This window comes from Penaeus vannamei, chromosome 13, assembly GCF_042767895.1.
Source record: "Penaeus vannamei isolate JL-2024 chromosome 13, ASM4276789v1, whole genome shotgun sequence".
NCBI classification, from domain to species: Eukaryota; Metazoa; Arthropoda; class Malacostraca; order Decapoda; family Penaeidae; genus Penaeus; species Penaeus vannamei.
In genome coordinates this window covers 14527041-14547040 of record NC_091561.1, presented here as the reverse complement: position 1 = coordinate 14547040, position 20000 = coordinate 14527041, and the positions used below count along the sequence as shown (strand labels likewise).

Sequence of the window (20000 nt, the reverse complement as noted above, 5' to 3'; positions counted from 1 at the left end):
GAAGCACACAATAAACCTAAACAGGATATACAACCTATTTACATTGGTCCTGAAACTGTACAGACTCACATTCAACCATATCTTTGGGCAAGTCAATCCCTAATCTTCATAAACCATTTCTTGAAATGAACTGTCAGGGAAAGTCAAACAACCAATAACTCACCAAGAGCATGGACTGCCATTCTTGTCCCTTTACAAAGACATGACTGATTCTTGCCTTCTGGGACTAAGACTCAGGAGATGAGGATACCTGCACAGCTCCCCTACCAATCTAGATATTCTGCTTGATAGCAAGCAGCATATCAACCCGATAGAGGTGAACAGTACACTAGCAATATAAACAATCTTGCAGAAACAACTGGACCTTTAAAAATCCACTAGGATTTTCAGAGGCTTCTAACTTTCTCCTTGCAACAGCCAGCTAGTGTCTAACGTGTGCCTCAAATGTCAAATTTGCATCAATCTTTACACTCAATCTTCAGCACATTAACATCCTCCATCACATGTTCATCAACAAGAGACTAGGATGAAACAGAAAAACGCTCCTTGATCAACCAAGTCACTGCTTTTTCAGCAGCATATCCCACTGTCTTCAATACCTGCCAACATTTGCAAGACCACTGTTGACTGAGGCATCATCATCATCTATCCAGACTATTCAGCATAACTAAAAAGACTGGACTAACAACAATATCAACCCAAAGCTGTGATGGCAAGGATATCCATTATGTTCATTGTGTCATTTTGTTTATTGTCTTTTCAGATAGATAGCACAAGTGCTTACTCACAAAGGAGTCAATTACTACTCTTACCTATCTCTCCTGTTTATGCTTATTTTTTGTTTTATGCACCAGAATGCATGACTTTTGATATAATTTCTAAAAGAATAAAAAATTTTGTTTACCTTCCCTTTAAATGCTATTGCTCAAATTTTACCATAGAGATGATGCCACTACTATTGGAGAGAAACAAGCCCTGTCCCATGAGCTTTGTCCATAACAGCCATGGCATTTATGTACATGCCACCTGGTAGCACATTGTTACAGGCAATAACATTCATATTCCAAATTGTTTAGATGCATATCTCCCAAACCAGTTAATCTAATTTATTTTTACTTGGATGATTAAACTGTATAAGGAATTGTGGACCTATTAATTTTTTTTTTTCTTTTTTTTGTGCATTAGGGGGTTGATTAAGTTACCCTATGCAGCAACATCTAGGTCAAACTATCATACTGTTTTATTACAACAATGTAGATGGATCCAATAACAGTAAAATCAATATGAATATCAAATTTAAAACAATATACAAAATAAAAAATAAAACATTTTTGTATACATATCTATGACAAGTAGGCAAATGCGAAGCAGTCAAAAGAAAATAAAGATAGAGATATCAAGCAACAATTGAATTAAGAAAAGAATTAACAAAAAAAAAAGCAACCACTACTAGGAACACCTTATAAAAAGAAGTGCTACATACAAAAAAATAAAAAAGAAGAAAAGGCAGCAGAACTCTACTCGTACAAGCAAAAGGGAGTAAGAAGATAGATTGCAGAAGATTTAGTGAAAATAGAGACGTGACACTCCAAAGACGAAGAGAACGTTCCTAGAAACGAGTAGAACAATGCAGAGAAGAAAAGAAGAAGAGAAAACATCCACAGATCATGAAAAGAAATATGTGAGAGAACAGAAGATCCAGTAAAGAGGGAGAGATCTAAGAAATAAGAGAAGAGGGAAAAATGAGAATGGAACATCTAAAGAAGAAGCAAAGTGGGACAAGTTACGATGACAGTAATAATTGTCACAAAATAAAATATTTCCAAAATTTTACTCCCTTGGCTATGTATCTTGAAGCACAGCATCCCTAAACTAATACAAAATATTAACACATAAATAGATAAATCAATTTAAAAAAACAAATAACTGAAATTACTTGCTTATATCATTCAAATTCAAAGCAAGCTTTATACTAATATAAATATAATGATAGAAAGACGAGATCCGCAATATGCTTAAAGGATGTAAAGCAGAGATACAGTAACATTTTCATACAGTCATGCACCAAAGCCAAAATCCTTACCTGGGCTTTCCTTGCTCTTCCACTGCTAACTTTGGGAGACTAGCATGAAAGCAACACAAAAGACAGTGTTATATGATTTCCCAATTAATTGTTGCATGCACTCATGACAACACAAAGCAATGGTGTAGATTTTTTGTTAATGTCAAAGATATGGGAAAATATTAATTGATAAGGTGAGAGTTCAAAAGTCCTTGAAAAAAAGAAAAGGAACCAAAGAAAATGAGCCATTTTTTGCATGCATTAGTGTCCCACCCCTTATAATCTACTGATTTTATATTATATCTGAGAGTATATAACTGATTTGAGAAACCATCAGGTAATCTATTTCTGGAAAGATTAAACTGAATCTAAATTTGCTTATAATTAAAAAAATACATGGATTCATTTTATTTTATGTTCTTCATACACATCAAACAATAATCCCCTTTAGTTCATTTCAGCCTTACTTCCCTTACTGTTCACAGACTAAGGCTATTAGACAGAGAAGAGATAGGTCCTAGAGGAGAATAAAGGTTAGTAAAAATGAATAACCTTGAGATTTAACCCCAAATCCTTTCATTGTTCAAGGTGAAGGAAAACTGTGGACATCAAACAGCCATAAGAAGAAAAGCTGAGTATGTTGCCACACACTTTGGCCTGCCATCACATTATACCCATTTCATTCACAGACAAAACAAGAAGTCTGAGGTAAAGCTCCACATCCAAGACCTACAAGACCAGGCTGGCAATAGGAAAAGGCCTTACCTTGGAGGTGTCTGACGCTGAGTTGGCCAGTGCTCCTGCCTCCTCTTTCATGATGTAGTGGTGGATAATACGTGACTTCTTCTTGAGCTCTGAGACCAGCTGTGCTACATGCTCTTCAAGGAACTCAATCTTCTCTGCCTTTTTGGCTGCCGACTTCTGCAGTTTAATGATGCGGTCGACCAGGAGCTGCTGTGTCACTAAGGGGTCGTTGAGTGAAGGAAGGTTTTCCTGAGGTTTGGAATGCAGGCAGTTAGGCAATCAGTATCAACTGCCTGTCTTTTTTTCTTTTTCTTTCTTTTTTTACAATACATATGATTATGGTGTATTAATGTATGTTTTTTTTTCGTTGCTATAACTTAAAAATAATAGTGATAAATAAATAAAGAAAAATATAAGCACAGAAGCGTTATCCACCAGGAACATGTAAAGCCCATTGTAGCTTTGTTTTGAGAATCATGTTTACAGACAGATGGGCAGCTTCATAAGTGCCAAAGAGTCAATTAGTAGGCCCATGTGACCTCAGGTGATTTCTCCTTATTAATATTACTGATACTGTGGTTACCATATAGTGTCAAAAATACAAATAGCATTAAAACAAAAAAATATATATTATTGAAAATAGAGGAAAACAGGTGAGATAGGTGGGACTAGAAATTAACTTATGGGTGACTAAACATTTGAGGATTCAGCTGTGTTAACACAATAAATAAACCAAAATTATAATGGACATGACATCTGTCCACTGCCATGGATAAAAAAATATATCCCACCTGAGACTGTGGACTGCTCCCATTGGTGCTCTGATATTCAATGTTATTCAAGGAGGCATTGGAGGAGGCTCGTGACCCCTGGGACAGGGTATCGTGTGGTGTCACAGACTGCGAAGACCTCCCACTTGCTACCCCACCATTGCCACCCCCTCCATTTCCATTTCCACTCCCATTTCCGCTCTCATGGAGTTCCAGACGTTTGCGTAGTTTCTGCATCTCTCGAGAGATGTCCTATTGCAAAAAAGAGGAATAGATAGGTAAGGATAATAGTAATATGATAGTACTACCAACAAAATAATAATCACTTTAAGGTACAGACACTTAAGAATCATAAATCTCTAGCTGACAATATTGAATCCTTTACTGTAATAAAAATAAATAATAAATTAATGAGATAGGAAGTATAATCATAATACAAATAATAATAACAATAATACTAATGATTATTATTAATGGATTTTCTTAATAACATTAACATCTATGCAACCTATTCCCAGGCTGATGTTTCATGTTATTGTGTTTTAGCTTTACACTTTTTTTCCCCTACATTCCAGATGACATGACTATCACACCATGAAAAAATTTAGCTTGAGGGGCAGTGATGTAAACATGCCATCATGGAAAAAATGGCAGAAGGCTGGGGTGACACAAACTTGCCTTCATGAAAATTTTGGAAGAAAGCTGGGGTGACGGGAATGATTTGCCATAAGTGCACAAAGCTCTTGGAGAGTAATTAGACTTTGTGGGTATTTAGGAAAGGGCTAATTGCATTATATCCATTGTCAGCCCTGACTGACAGAGAGCTGGCTCCAGGGAGGACTTTATATCCATGTTCAGGATCCTAATCCTGCCTGCCATGACCGGCAGTGTAGGCTGTGTTACAGAAAATTGAATATTGGGAAAAAAAAAGAAAATAAACAAGAAAAATCTACTTATTGTTATTATCATTTCAGTGAGTCATGGAATACCTACAGTCTAAATGGAGTCTGTGCAAGGGAAATAGTATAAACCATCTCGATAAAGCAAATCAATTGTCAAATATAGATGTTGGAAACTTACAAAAAAACTAAAAATCCTTATGCAAAAAAAGAAAAAATAACATGGCATCTTGTCACCACATGAGCGTTTGTGTGCAACTGGCCTACAAGCCAATCCCTCCCACATAAATAGATAAATATTTATGTGTGAGAGATAGCCCCTCAAGAGTGGCCCCTCCAATAAGACTAATGCCTATATTTTAGGCCATGTACTGGCAGCAAATCACCCAAATCCAAGAGGATTATAGGACCTTTACTCACTGGTCTCACTTACTTTCAGGGAATTATTGTGCTTTTTCTTCAAGACCTGAATTTCATTCTCCAAGTCTGATGCCTTGGTCGTTAGCTGCTTCATCTCCTCTATCTTCTCTGCAAGCTGCCGTGTTAATTCTTCTATCTGTGGAAAGTACAATAAGGGTAGATTTTGAAACAAAAAAGGACAGCAAAACCAAACAATAATATGGTTATCACAAATGCATAAAACAAATATACAAAGTGTGAATCATCCTTGGAAGTCTCACTTGAGCATTCTGCATTTCATTTTCTTTGGTGAGATCGGCCTTGATCTTGTTCCTCTGGGCCTTGATATTCTCCAATTCTGACTTCAACTCCCCATGTTCAAGCTCCAAAAGCTGAGTCTGAGGGAGAAAACAATTTGCAGTGTTGAATATGCACATGTATATTTGCAGCTCATGTATGTAGGCTACTGTATGAACATACAGATGGAAATTCATATAAATGAATATGTAAATATGTATACAAATATTCAAATGTATATAAATATTCAACTCAAGCAAATTCAAGCTGTCATCGTACCTTAGATTGTAGGGCAGAGAGCTGACTCTGGATTTGTACATTCTTGTCAGTGAGTTTCTGTGTGAAGGCTAATAGTTCAGCCTCCTTCTGGCGACAGGTGAGTAGGTCGCTCTCTAGCTCGTTGTTGGTTGTTTGGAGTCTTTCATTCTCTTGTGTTGCTGAGGCTAACTGCTCTCGTTCTCTGTCAGAATTACCCATGAGCTTTTAATAGCATTCAATTTAGCTTACATCACTTTTTTTTTTAATCATTAGATACACCTTCATAAAAAAGGATGATTATAATAATTTTCCAAAGATGGGCCAAATCAGGTGATAGCCTAAAATGCCAAATTTATATATCACACTCTCATTCTTCCTTTGTCTCTCTCTACTTTCTCCATTCTTCCTTCTTTACTCTCCACTCTCTTTACCACTTATTAGTCTTTATTTATCTTGATTCACTTTCTATTCCTTTCGAATCATTTTCTTCCTCCCTTCTGAGTCTCTCTTCTTTCTTTCTTTCTTTCCTTAACCATCCCCCTGTTCTCATACAAAAAAATAAAAAATAAATAAATAAATAAGGAATAAAGAAGAGAATTCTGACTCCCTCCCACCTTTGTAGCTGCTGCTGAAGATGCGCTGAGTTAGAGAGCTGGAGGTTGAGGTCTCCTGCCTCCTGACGTGCGTTTTTCACTTCTTGCCTAAGGCTTGTGAATAACTTCTCGCTCTCTTCTCTTTCTGACTCATATGTCGTTACCTATTAAAACAGAGCATGAGGAAACAAGACATAAATGAATCAAAATAAAAAATGAGAATGAAGTATCAAAGGTTGGTAAACGTGTTCAAATTTTCTTTTTAGATTTGGTTGCACAGATCTTTAAAAACAAATAACCAAAAGCTTTCCATTACCTAAAGCAAGGAAACTGAATAAGCAAAAAATTCTAATTTATACACAATGTTTTTATGAAAATGACACCAGAAAACTAATGCAACACAACACTGGTAACTGACAAACCTTTGATCTTAAGGAAGTTGCTTCCTCAACTAGTGCTGAATGTTTTGTTTTCAGTGATTCTAATTCCGCTGAAACCTTGTTGAAGGCTGACCCTCTGTCCTCAAAGACCTGTCGTTCCATGATGAGTCGTGCTTTCTCTTCCTTTAATTGCTTGTCTGGATAATGTGGATTGGAGAATCTTAAATATCTATACAGTTATGTTTAATGATTTTAGGTTGTATGTGATCTATGATTCAAATTTACTCAATCCTAAATATATGTACACACCAATTCTTAACCCACTCATTGGAGATGGCATATACTCATACTATGCCTAAGTTTGGCCCAATTAGCATGGCACACAGTAGCATTACAGTTAAATTCAGCTCCATTGCACAGTAAGTTTGTTTTACAAAGCAAATTCATTGCTACCCATATCCACAATGAGACAATATGGTGATATAGTAGGGAAAAGTTTGCAACTCTTATTTTTTTTTTTTTTTATGAAAGAAGTGGGAAAGAGCAAACAAACAAATCAATGTGGATAAAACATCAAACTAACTAGCATGGCTTGTGTAAACAACCAATGCATAATAACATCCTTTGGACCAGCTGTCTACAAATTCAATCACTTTTGACATGGTCCTTTCGAACATCTGAATAAGTCACTCTATGAAATCTACCATCAAAAACAGAAATACAACAATTAATCCCCAACAAGAAGTAACAACGATGCTACCTAGGACATTTGCTCTGGAGTTTTCATCATCTCTGGTGCTGCGAACAACCTTTTCTGCCTCCTCCTTAATTGACTTGAGCTCTTCCTCATGTTTTGTAATTTTAGTAAGAGCTCGGTCCAACTTGGCTTGTGTTTCCTGGTTTGGAGAAGAGGAGTTCTTTTACATGTGGGTAAATTTCAATGCTAGGTCTCCAAAAAAGAAGAATGAATTCATGATGTCTATCAGATATGAATATTGATTTGAGAGCTGGAAAATGTTTTCCTGCAATCACACGAAACACACAGAATTCACAGAATAGCTTGCTTCAAATGGAAAAATTTAACTAAAGCAGAAAATTGGATAAAGAGCAGTAATTTTCATTTACAACTTGTTAAAAATACTATAATCATTTATGGTAATGATTTGCAGTGAGACTGGCCAAGGCAATATTCAAGCATTCAAAGTGAAAATAAGCATGATAAGAGAAATGGATTGTTGTACAATTTGCAAACTGCAAAGAAATTCCCTGGCCCTTCATGTAGCTACTATTCTAGGGAAGGATTGGTGGCATAATATCGCATAATATCACTGCCCTATATCTGCCATTCAAGGGCAAGCCATTTTCCTAAATCAAATCAGATTTTACCAGACTTCTAAAAGGCCAATTGATCTTCATTAGTTAACCATTGTTAGTATAAAGTAGCATACCTTATGGGCATCCATTTCCGATTTTAGTTTGGTCTGGGCCCACTTAATCTTCACTTCCCGACTACTAACTTCTTCTTTCAGCCTATCAACTTCACGCTGAAAGGAGTTGATCTTCTGGACCTATGAGTGAGAGAATCAAAAGAATAGCATCTGAAATACAAATGACACTGAGGAAAAAACAAAGGAATAATTTGGGACTTTTATATGATATCTCATAAAGGAAGATGAAAACAAAGAATAATGAATAAAAAAAGAGAAAAAAAAATAGCTATAATAGGGAATCAAGAAAGATAAGAGGGAAAAAATTAAATGAGTTACATACTGAACTTGGGGAATGGCAAATAAACACTGGCCTCTATATAAACATACAGGCCTATTCACATATACACACTTAGTTCTCAATATGATCACCTTTGTATCGAGCGTCTGGCAGATCCGTGCTCTTTCGCCAATCAGCATTTTGTTCTTACTCAGTAGCTGTTCTCTTTCCTTTTCCATCTCCTTCATTTTCTTTTCCACTGCCTCCTTCTGCTGTCTGGCAACAATAACCTGCAGAAATACATAGAAATTATATCATTAAGAAGTAAGCATCTAAAACAAACCAGAAACTTATTGACTTTAAATAATCAAAACAAAAATGAACATATTGCATCACCCAGGACCAGCATAAATTGGACTGACATCCTTATTGGATAGCTGGTATCAATATAATCTAAAGGACTGCAATTAACCCAGTCCACCTGGATGGCAAGAATGCATGCTATGCCTACAGTGATATAAGTTCATTAATGTCTTTACATATAGATGGCTCTAAAAGTGTTAAGTCACTAAGGAGTCAGCTATTATTATCACCAAGGACTCTTTGGTGGTTGAGTGCATGTGGAGCCATTTGTATGTAACAAAATAAAAAAAAAATACAGGAGACTACATAAACGTGCAATCATTAGGGTTAAGACTATCCCACACTGTATATAAAAAACCTGAACACTTCTATGGCAACTAAGAATGTGGAAATCGATGCATAAGGAACCAAATATAAGCCTGTTGGTACAAAAAAAACACTATAAACCAATATATTTACCAAATACATTTGTTTGGCATTTAGAGGGTTTTGCTACCCTTATATCAACAATAAGAGTGTTCTGTCATTCATGAAAGTGATGAAACAAAATAAATTCCTAGAGAACTTTCCTGTATCATGTGGTAAACAAGAGCATCTCCTTGTAAAGTTCCTCTTGTTTAACATGGAAAGGACAGAAAGGTCTAACTTGTTTTACATTTTTCATATTCAATGGAAAAATATGTAGCCCATATAAATACAGTCACCTTTAACCAACTCACAATGGAAAACATTCTATCCCATTATGGCTAAACCATCGTTCAATCTTGAGTGAAAAAAAATAGAAGTGCAGAAAATATAGACACCTCACTCTCTATGCTTTTGGCAGTGGCATACATGATATTTAGGATATGAGGTCATACAGGGATCCTAAGCCTAATTTTGATGGGCTGTATCTCCTCAATACCCAGTCATAGCCAAACAAGCAAACAATTGTTTAGTGTGTAAAAAACTGAGCAGGCTTAACCACTCATGGAATGGGTACTTGTCAACTGGAATTTGGGCCCAGTTAGCCATAATGTGATTACACATCATCTAGCAGTTATATAAATCTTAGGCAAGATCCTTTTTTGTGTACACCAGTAGCAGTACCTAAAATTTTGTTCATCAATTTCAAAAGAAAGCAAGAAAGAAAGAAAGAAAAACTGTTCCAATTAACCCCAGAGTCAACAATAATAGGTTATAAAACTATATATCAGTGTATCTTCTTCCTCGCTCATCTCTGCTCTGCCAACAAAGAATCTTATGTGGCACAGAGATTTCAACTTTATCAATTCCTAGTGAACAAAAAGTAGCTAACTTTTCATCAGAACAGATAACAAACTTTGAAAAGTTTACTGTCAGTTTTCATACTGCTGACATTAATTTCTTAGCCTAGAAGTTTTAGCTGAGCCAGCTAGTGGGCTGATTTTTTGCATCCTCTACTTCCAGCTCACCAATACAAACCTCTCTCTCTGAAGTGGCATATTTAATGACCATAGACTCCTTGTCCTTGTTGGCAGCCTCATACTGCTTAGTCATTCGCTCTAACCGGGCAGTGAGATCTGTGCGGACCTTGATGTTTTCTGCAAGGTAGTTCTCCTCAGCTTCCTTCAGTCGCTGCTGCCAGCTGCATGCATCTGCCTGAGCCTGTGTATGCACAATCACTGTGTTAAAAAAAAAAGAAAATTCGAACTAAAGCAAAATAATAAACTCATCAATACAATTCTGATCTAGAGTAAACTGATACACTTAATAATTTTGTCAATAATTCTCCTATCTCCTACCATGATTAAGAACCCTAAGTCATCTCAACTTTTTTATACTGGACACAGACTACTGTATCTAGCTATAGTTTTTCACCTGTGCAAGTGTCTTCTCCAGAGTTTCAATCTGCTTAGTGTATACAACTGCCGACTGATCAGCTTCCAGCCTGTCAACTTCCCCTTCTAATCTGGAAAGGGACAGAGTAAGGTTACAATAGACAGAGAGAACTATAAGATATATGTATACATACATATACAATTCTTTGACAATGAAATGGCATGTATGTACACACTTACATATTACATTCAACAACTATGAACATTAAACAATGTTATATGATGCCCACCAATTGAATTCCAATGATACAAGAGTACACCCTACACACTTCCAATTAGGTTTTAGCATTCTGGATTGCACCAGGGTCTTAAACCATAGCCCTTGTACTCATTCCAAATTGAAGCAAAAACTTGGGATTCTCCTATAATGTCTCATGATAAAGCTGCCTGGTATTATTCCTGCTAAAGATGCTTTCATGTATACCATAACACTTGGGATTGTTCAAGGATTAGTTAGACAAATTTTGGTTCCTGATATCAAAGCTCTAAAAGCTATTGCAAATGGTGACAAATGACTATAAATAGGTAAATACAACATGTATGCAGCTATAAAAATATATCTTTATGACATAAAATAATAAGATATATATTAAGATATATATGAACAGTAAAATGACAAAGATACACCACAAAGTAACTTCTTACAATGGCAATATATCTAATGCTATACCAGGTACTGCACCATACTTCACATCCTAATACAGCAATGAGGAGCTACAGCATGTTACTCTTCTTGTGACAGATTGTTTTCATTAACTGTTTACTATTTTGGCATTATATTGATATGACTAAAAAATAGTATAAGCTTCCCCTTTGTTCTTTTACTATCTTGGTACACTTCAATCGTGGTTCAACTGGTCTTGTGTACATGCAGGTCTGGCCATTAGCGCGACTATCAGGGCAGAATCAGTCACTTTTGTGCAAAATCTGGGGGCTGAGGGGAGCCAGCGATAACAAGATACAGATCGTTCTTTTTCCTCAGGTACCTCCAGGCTTTCCAGGGGGCAATATTGAATTATTGTCTATAATTCGCTTCAAGAAATTATCAATACCTATTAAGTCAACAAAAGTTATATCAGAGATTTTACATAAAACATTTAGTATTAATAATCACAAAATTCCTTTTTTATTACCAAAAACAAATAAACAAGAAATGGCTAATTTGAAACTGTGGATCTACACTCATGCCAATGGCCAATCAGACTTGCGTTATGAATTTTGTATCTGATTTATCAGTTTCTGTGTTTCTTTCTTTAAAAAATATATGGCATAATACACAAAACTATGGTGAAACAGGGAATAAGTCCTTGTGCTATATGTTGCTCCAACAAAAAGTGTTATTCAAGCAAGAGGCATGTGCAGTCTATTATGGTAGTGCTTTTTGCAGTTGAAACACTAAGCCTGGCTGGGTACTTGGAAACAAGCCAAGCCCTAGATGTACACAAGACCAGTTGAACCGTGCCCTTATACAAGCAATATAAGACCCAAAGGTAGCATATCCCTCACTGCTAAATAAACCCACTGTTGAAAGTCACACACCATTTCGAAGCCAGGTAGTTCCTATCCCTCACAGTCTGCTACACTCTCACACAACCTGGTTGACCATCAAACCCACCATAATCTACTTAAAAATGCTTGCCCAGCTGAACCTAAACAGTGAATCCTGTTGCAACATTGAGGAAGCTATGAATCAGTAATCCTACTTAGCACCATATGATATGAGACTACATTACATGAAGACTACTGTAACAATAATGATCATAATAATAATAATATCAATAACAATGATCCTAATAACAATTATTATTACAATAATCATTATAACAATAATTATTATTACAAATAATAATAAAAAATAAGAAAATGTCAGCAACATAACAGTAACATAAAAATAATACTAACAGCAACAATGCTAAGTTAAAGCTAATGCCAATGTCAAAAACAAAAACAAAAAATCAATACTTAAAATGATAATAATAGTAATAATAACAAAAATTAACATAACAAGAACAAGAACAACAACAATAATAATAATAATAATAATAGACTATACTAATAATAATTGCTAATCAAACAACAACAAAAACAATATCAACAATATTAACAAAGCAATAACAATAAAAACTAAAGTAATAATAATAAAAACAATAACAATAAAAATCATAGTAATAACAATAATAATAATAACAATCTAATAATGAGGGTGATGATGATGATGATGATAATAATAATAATAATAATAATAATAATAATAATAATAATAATAATAATAATAATAATAATAATAATAATAATAATAATAATAATAATAATAATAATAATAATAATAACAATAATTCATAACTCATGTTCATAACTTTTTGAGTTATCCTCCTAACCATCCTGAATGCAGATCAAGATCCGGATCACTGTCAAAATTTAATGGCAACTGAATTAGGCTAAGACAAATCTGTTCATAATTTTTTAAGTTATCCTGCTATCCAACTAACCAATGCTACCTAAAAAATAATCTCCTTCGCAGAGGTGGTGGTGGTGGTGATGATGATGATGATGATGATGATGATGATGATGATGATGATAGATTATCAATAATAACATTAACATCAATATTGATAGATGTATGATAACAACAACAACAATAACAATAACAATAACAACAATAATGATAACAATAATAATAATAATAATAATGATAATACTAATACTAACAATAATGATAGCTAATAATCATAATAATAATAATAATAGGAATAACAATAATAATAACAATAATAATAATAATAAAATAAAAAATGACTTTAGCTGATAATAATAATAATAATAATAATAATCATAATAATAATAATAATAATAATAATAATAATAATAATAATAATCTAATAACAATGATAAGGAATCAATAATAATAACAACAGAAACAGCTAAACTATTTTCAGTAATAATTATCATCATTATCATAATTATCATAATAATATACTAGTATCATTACCATTATTAGAATATTATCATTAGCATCATTATCACTGTAATCATAATAATAATTATCAACAATATCATTCTCAATATCATCATTTTCATTATTATTATAGTAGTATCAGTATCATCATTACCATTAATATTATTATCATTATTATCATTAATATCATCATTATTGATTATCATTACCATTATCCTAATTATCATTATCAACATTACAATTATCTTCATTATTACTATCATTAGTCTAACATTATCCTCAATATCATATCATTATTATTTTTACTATCATTATTGTCATTATCATTACTACTATTATTAACATTAATAATAATATCATTATTATCAACATCATTATCATTAGTCTAGGAGCTTTATTGATGTTACTATTATTACTATCATTATCATAATACTACTGCTACTACTACTAATAATAATAAAAATGATAATAATAATAACAATTATTATCATTTCTAAGTTCAAATTAATATTTTCATAATCATTATCATTACTATCATATCATCATCATCATCATCATCATCATTATAATTATCTTTCTCATCATCATTCTTCTCATTATCTTTATCATCATTATCATTATTATTATTATTATTATTATTATTATTATTATTATTATCATTACTATCATTGCTATTATCATCATTTTACAGCTATCATCATTATTCATATTACTATTATCATTACTATTATTACTGATGCTATTGTTATCAGTATCAATATAAAAATAATAACAACAATAAAAATAATAATAACCATAAGCTAACAATAATAATATCAACACCATAACTAATACTAATACTTCTAACAATGATGATGATAATGATGACAATAGTGGTGGTGGAAGATGGTAATAATGATAATAACAATCATGGTAATAATAACAATAATGGTAATAATAGTAACAATAACATTAGCCAATAATCATAATTGAAAAACATAAAAAGAAACAACAATGATGATAATGATGATGTCAACAATAACACTGACTACTGCAAAGATGTTTGTGATATCTGAAGTAGCTCATAATAAATATGTTGATAATGATGGCTGTATTAAAGTTGATTGTAATAATGACTATGAAGATGGCAATGAAAAATCAAATAGACTACAACAAAAAATATGTCAACTCAATAAGCCTAGTTGTTACTTTATCAAAAGCTACCTCTGTTATCAACATCACTTCCCATAAACTTTGCCTTTTATTTGTCTTGCTGAATAAAACTGATAAAAAATATCTATAATATTTCTATGGTTGTAAAATATTTGGGGACAACAAAGCTATAAAAATATGTTACTTTGTACATATTCTTTATTTTTCCAATATATATCAATACAAGAAAAACAAAGAAGCAAAGTTATATTTGGCCTAAATGTCATGTAAGCAGGATATGTAAGAACAAAAGCCCTTTGAAACTATGACATTAGTCAGCAGAAAGTAAAATCTTCTAAAGATATTTCAGCTACAGTATCTCGTCACACAAAAGAAAGCTTATTACACATGTACTTCATGAATCGTAACTAGATATTAAAATGCCTTACCTCGTCTTCTCCTTCTTTAAGGTGTCACACTCATCTAGGAGACTCGAGATCATTTTCATCAGGTTCTCTTTGGATGTTGAAGAGACATCAATTTTGCTGACCTCAAAGCCCGAGTCAGGACTGCAGGCAGTGGTAGTCAAGAGGTCCTCAATTTCTGTTAAAAGACTGGAATTCTTTATCTCTTGAGGTAGCAAGTGTAATGGAGGCAACTTTTCATCACTGTTTAATGACTCTAATGATTTATTTTCTTCCGTAGTTTCTGCTTCACTGCTGACATCTTTGATATTGTCACTGGTACACTGTAACACATCAACTTGTTCCTCCCCATCTGTGGACTCATCCTCATCTTTATTGTAAGTAAATTCCACAACACTCTCATCCCTCAGGAAACTCTCTGACAGAAGATTGGTGTCTTTCTCTTCAATATCTAATCTCTCTTTCTTACTGACATCTGTTCTGGCAGGAGCTCCTAATAATGTTTCAACCTGCCTCTCATTCATACAACTATTTTCATCATTGCAGACACCACTAGCTTCATTATTCATTGCACAAAAAGAATCATTTTGTTCTGCAGTCACCCTATTACACTTATCAACAACATCTTCAGATACATTATCACTTGGGCTTCCATCTATACTATCGTTTAGTACACCAATATTAACATCGCATTTAATTGGAGACACCTCTCTCTCTCTGCTACAGGATGTGTCATTTTGTTCTGATGACTCTGTGCTGCGGTTCTTAACGCAGCCTTTGTCCTCTTCTCCATCTATATAGTCTGAAGCTTTCTGCTCTGACTTTAGCTCATCCATGATTAAAGCTTGATACCTTCAGTCATACAGATTGGTGTTGATCACCTGTAATGAGAACAAACAATTAACAAAAGTAGTAATATTTCAATGAACATTTCCTTATCATTTAAACTTTACTCTACAAATGCCTCCAAAATTTACATCAGTTTTCATATAGAATTCAGAGGATGTTGCTGGCCCACCCAATATCCAAATACCCCTCCAAGCCAGTGCTTCTGCTTAAGGCGGTTGATCACCCAGGGCACCCAAGACTAACCTGGCACCTGCTGGATACACATGATTAGAAAATGGAAAACTCTGCTCATTGCAAAGGCATTGTGTAGGCATCTTCACACACATGAGATTAATATTATTCTTATTGATATTGAAATGTATTCAAATGTACAATAAACCAAGTCCAATACAATCAGATATCTGCAATGAAAAACACAATACCGTGTTGATAATATGGAAGAAAAACCCACAATGCACAAACTAGATTTATTGAGGAAAGTGAGACAACAGTTTCGGAATCGTCCTCCGACCCGAAGATGGAATCGAGGACGATTCCGAAACTGTTGTCTCACTTTCCTCAATAAATCTAGTTTGTGCATTGTGGGTTTTTCTTCCAATCAGATATCTGTAAATGCCTAGATCACATCAAACTGAAAAATCAATGCATTGTCATTTTTCATGAAATTGTTCAACTGAAAATGCAAGTGACAAAACAAAATAAAAAATAAAGGGCAGATGATTTTTAAATTTGAAGATGAGAAGTAAAACATTGATATTATTCAATCATTTAGCTTTAAAAAATATGCATTCAATTCATAATAACTTCTCCAACTCTTGATAAGTTTAAAAGATCAGCTAACATATTTTTACTATGTAAATAGCTGATTTTCTATCTTCTCATCCTTTCATAGCTGTATCCTGAACTACACTGATGCCTTTGGTGGTGTAAATTATGATTTTTTCAGTGTAGATCTTTATATGGGTTAACAGAAAATAATAATAATAAAAATAATAATAACAAAATAACAATAATAATAATAATGATAATAATAATACTCATCATCATCATAATAATAATAATAATAATAAAATAAACTGTATCGAAATACATGATTACATATATAATCTACAATGTAGTCTCTGTTGATATATTTCTTTGTAATCTTGATTTGAATACATCTTTTGAAGATACATTTGTACATGGACCTCCTGTATCAAATAACCTGGTGGCTGAAAGGTCCATTCCTGGCAAGTAAGAAAATGCCATGAAAAAATAATTCAGGAACTGAATCATGTGCTTTGTGCACAGTCAGTCATTTCAGTGCAAAATTAGAAATTCATGAAACATACATACATACATACATAAAAAAAAAAAAAAAAAAAGTTAAAGAGAGGCTTTACACTTAGTTCTCAGAGGCCCTATCTCCTCAGTGACTGCAGTCAGGGCCAATCAAGTGAACAAATGTTTAGCATTTAGAACTTACAGCAGGCTTGACTGTATACATGGTTCACCAAGTGCCTGAGCAGATCGTAACAAAATCACAAAGATTACATTGTTAATCTACAGTGGGCCGAACTTATATGCATTTCAAACATATTGTCTCTCCCACTTCAAAAATTTCAATTCCCAAGGCTATGATCTTACACCGTAAGTGCTCCACAAACAACAACAAATCTCTATTATGTATATTCTGACAAGATAAAGCTGACAAGTTATCATAATATATGGAATCCGTCTAAACTCTAATCTTACCAGAATATGAATCAACATTTATTAGAATTTCTCCAAGAGCAAAAGGTGTGAAGGTCAGCAACTGTGGGACTTTTGCTCATATTCTGAGACACTTTGGACACCTTGTATGGAAAGCTTCTTGTATCTCCAGAACAGTTGGACCTGAAGTTTCAGCATCTTGTACCACAAGCCAATTACCTTCGAGCTGCCTCAAGTTTCAACCAATTGTAGCTGATCAGGATTCTGCCGCCACTCTGGTAGAGGTCTACATTTCCTGCCCACTGCCTAAAATGGTGTCCAAATTATCTCTGAATATGACCATTCATCTCAGAAGGTGGATCTTGCTTCAAATATCCCTTACAATTCTGCCTCAACAATAAAATTAGTGAAGATATTTTTAAAAAGCTCTCCAAAATATACTCTTAAAATACCAAAACTATTGTTTTCATCCATAAAATCAATGAAAGGTCCCCAAACTCAATAGTGAAAACAATCAATTAATTATAAAAAGCAATATATTCCTTACTAACCCTTCTTATATTTGTCTCCTTTTTATCAATATTTTTTCTAATCAAAATCATTAATCCGTTGTCTCCACTCTACCGTATGTCCGGTTTCCCAAGCTTCCATCTCTCGCACAACCTTATTTCGTAGCCAGATAATCACTTACATCTTAAACTGATCAAAATCCCACACAACATAAATAAAATGCCGAAAAAACGCCACCTGACGTGTAATAACTGTAAATAAATGACCTTAATCAGCTGGCCCTTCCATGGCCCTTGACAGCTCTACCAATTTTATTTCCGGTTTGCGCACTGGAGACGGACAATTTTGTTGAGACTTCTTTTTTAAATACTCCTTTGAATGCGAATAATTTCCATTCATATACTACAGAGTATTATCTTTATACGAAAATGATAAACCAAATTGAAAAGTTTCACGAACTATGAAGTGCCAGATTTATAAAAATCAATTGTTTGAATCGAGTATAGAGAGAACAGAGTAAACATTGTCCGAAACCATTACTTTATGCATAAAACTTATCCTTGAATAAATTTCATTTACTTCTGATAAGGCCAAAAAATCAACACGAAAATAAATATGTGCATTATCTCACATTTGGGTCATACAATATCCATCAGTTACCGAAGATGTGTAACGAGATTCAATAATCAATCTTCAAAACATTTTTTTCTCTTAATTCACTATAAAACTCATGTAATAGCCTGCAGAAACACACCGACCTTTTTGGCATATCTTGTAACTTCCTATACAAACGTTTTTAGTTTGTGTCTATGTTTATAGACCACCTCCGTAAAACGACAAAGAAAAAGCTTTTATAGACAATATCTTAGGTATACGATGACAGGAAAATAACGAAAGCAGAGTATACAGAATATGAAGTCCACCTTTTTTTTTAAAGATGAACTGTACAAGAGCAGTAATTATGTGAAAATATTTAGCTTCGCCAGAGAAGGGAGGGGCAGAAGTGTGAATGTGAGTGGAAGTGTGAGTGAGTGAGATTGTGTGTGTAAATGTGAGTGTGAGTGAATGAGTGTGTTTGTTTGTTTGTGAGGTGTGTGTGTGTGTGTGTGTGTGTGTGTGTGTGTGTGTGTGAAACGGATATATATATATATATATATATATATATATATATATATATATATATATATATATATATATATATATATATATATATATGTATACACACACACACACACACACACACAATCTCACTCACTCACAGAGAGAGAGAGAGAGAGAGAGAGAGAGAGAGAGAGAGAGAGAGAGAGAGAGAGAGAGAGAGAGAGAGAGAGAGAGAGAGAGAGAGAGAGAGAGAGAGAGCGAGAGAGAGAGAGAGAGAGAGAGAGAGAGAGAGAGAGAGAGAGAGAGAGAGAGAGAGAGAGAGAGAGAGAGAGAGAGAGAGAGAGAGAGAGAGAGAGAGAGAGAGAGAGAGAGAGAGAGAGAGAGAGAGAGAGGAGAGAGAGAGAGAGAGAGAGAGAGAGAGAGAGAGAGAGAGAGAGAGAGAGAGAGAGAGAGAGAGAGAGAGAGAGAGAGAGAAAGAAAGAAAGAGAGAGACTACATGTCGCTAAACTACAAAGGATATGATACGAAAAATGGATAGCCGCGTGTATAATCCAATCACAACATACTTCCCCACAAACTTTTCGTAATTACACCTCATTCAGTATCCAGAATTACTCCACAACACTACAGGGGAAGCCATCCAAAATCAACAGAGAGCGACAACATTAGGCTGATTAGGACTGTGGGCAAAAGTTCAATGAAATAACCTCTCCAATGCAGCTCTTACTCAGACTTATCCAGAAAAGGCACAAAAGGAAATAAACCGAGACAAATCCAAATTGTTAGCTAGCATGGCGCGGGGCAGAAGTCGCTGTCTATGTTATTAGGCATATTCGTCGAGGATGTGGAGCGCTGGTGTAAACTGATGCTACTCTCGTCAATGGAAAAACAGTGATTTTATACAATAACGATGTTAATAACCAATAAAACTAACGATGATAATAATGATCACCCTCAGTAACAGTGAGAATAATAATAGCAATAACAGCCAAAATAACTAAACTT

General features: G+C 34.1%; 1 protein-coding gene across 7 annotated transcripts in view; it reads right to left on the bottom strand.

Moving 5' to 3' along the window:
- LOC113818100 (coiled-coil domain-containing protein 186) overlaps positions 1–18242 on the bottom strand; it is a 27565-nt gene extending 9323 nt beyond the window's left edge. The window contains exons 1-14 of one of the 7 annotated variants that reach the window (XM_027370244.2): positions 18161–18242; positions 14868–15724; positions 10312–10402; positions 9916–10098; positions 8262–8399; positions 7851–7970; positions 7163–7298; positions 6445–6599; positions 6044–6186; positions 5451–5631; positions 5156–5272; positions 4909–5031; positions 3598–3828; positions 2828–3055 (exon numbers count right to left, since the gene is read on the bottom strand). In XM_027370244.2, the coding sequence (XP_027226045.1) occupies positions 2828–3055; positions 3598–3828; positions 4909–5031; positions 5156–5272; positions 5451–5631; positions 6044–6186; positions 6445–6599; positions 7163–7298; positions 7851–7970; positions 8262–8399; positions 9916–10098; positions 10312–10402; positions 14868–15679 (2658 nt within the window). In that variant the 5' untranslated portion in view covers positions 15680–15724; positions 18161–18242. Of the gene's footprint in view, positions 1–2827; positions 3061–3597; positions 3829–4908; positions 5032–5155; positions 5273–5450; positions 5632–6043; positions 6187–6444; positions 6600–7162; positions 7299–7850; positions 7971–8261; positions 8400–9915; positions 10099–10311; positions 10403–14867; positions 15725–17426; positions 17550–17935 lie in introns of those variants that run through there. The other 6 variants (XM_070129012.1, XM_027370243.2, XM_070129011.1 and 3 more) reach the window with 6 other exon arrangements.
- Positions 18243–20000: the final 1758 nt, after the last annotated feature.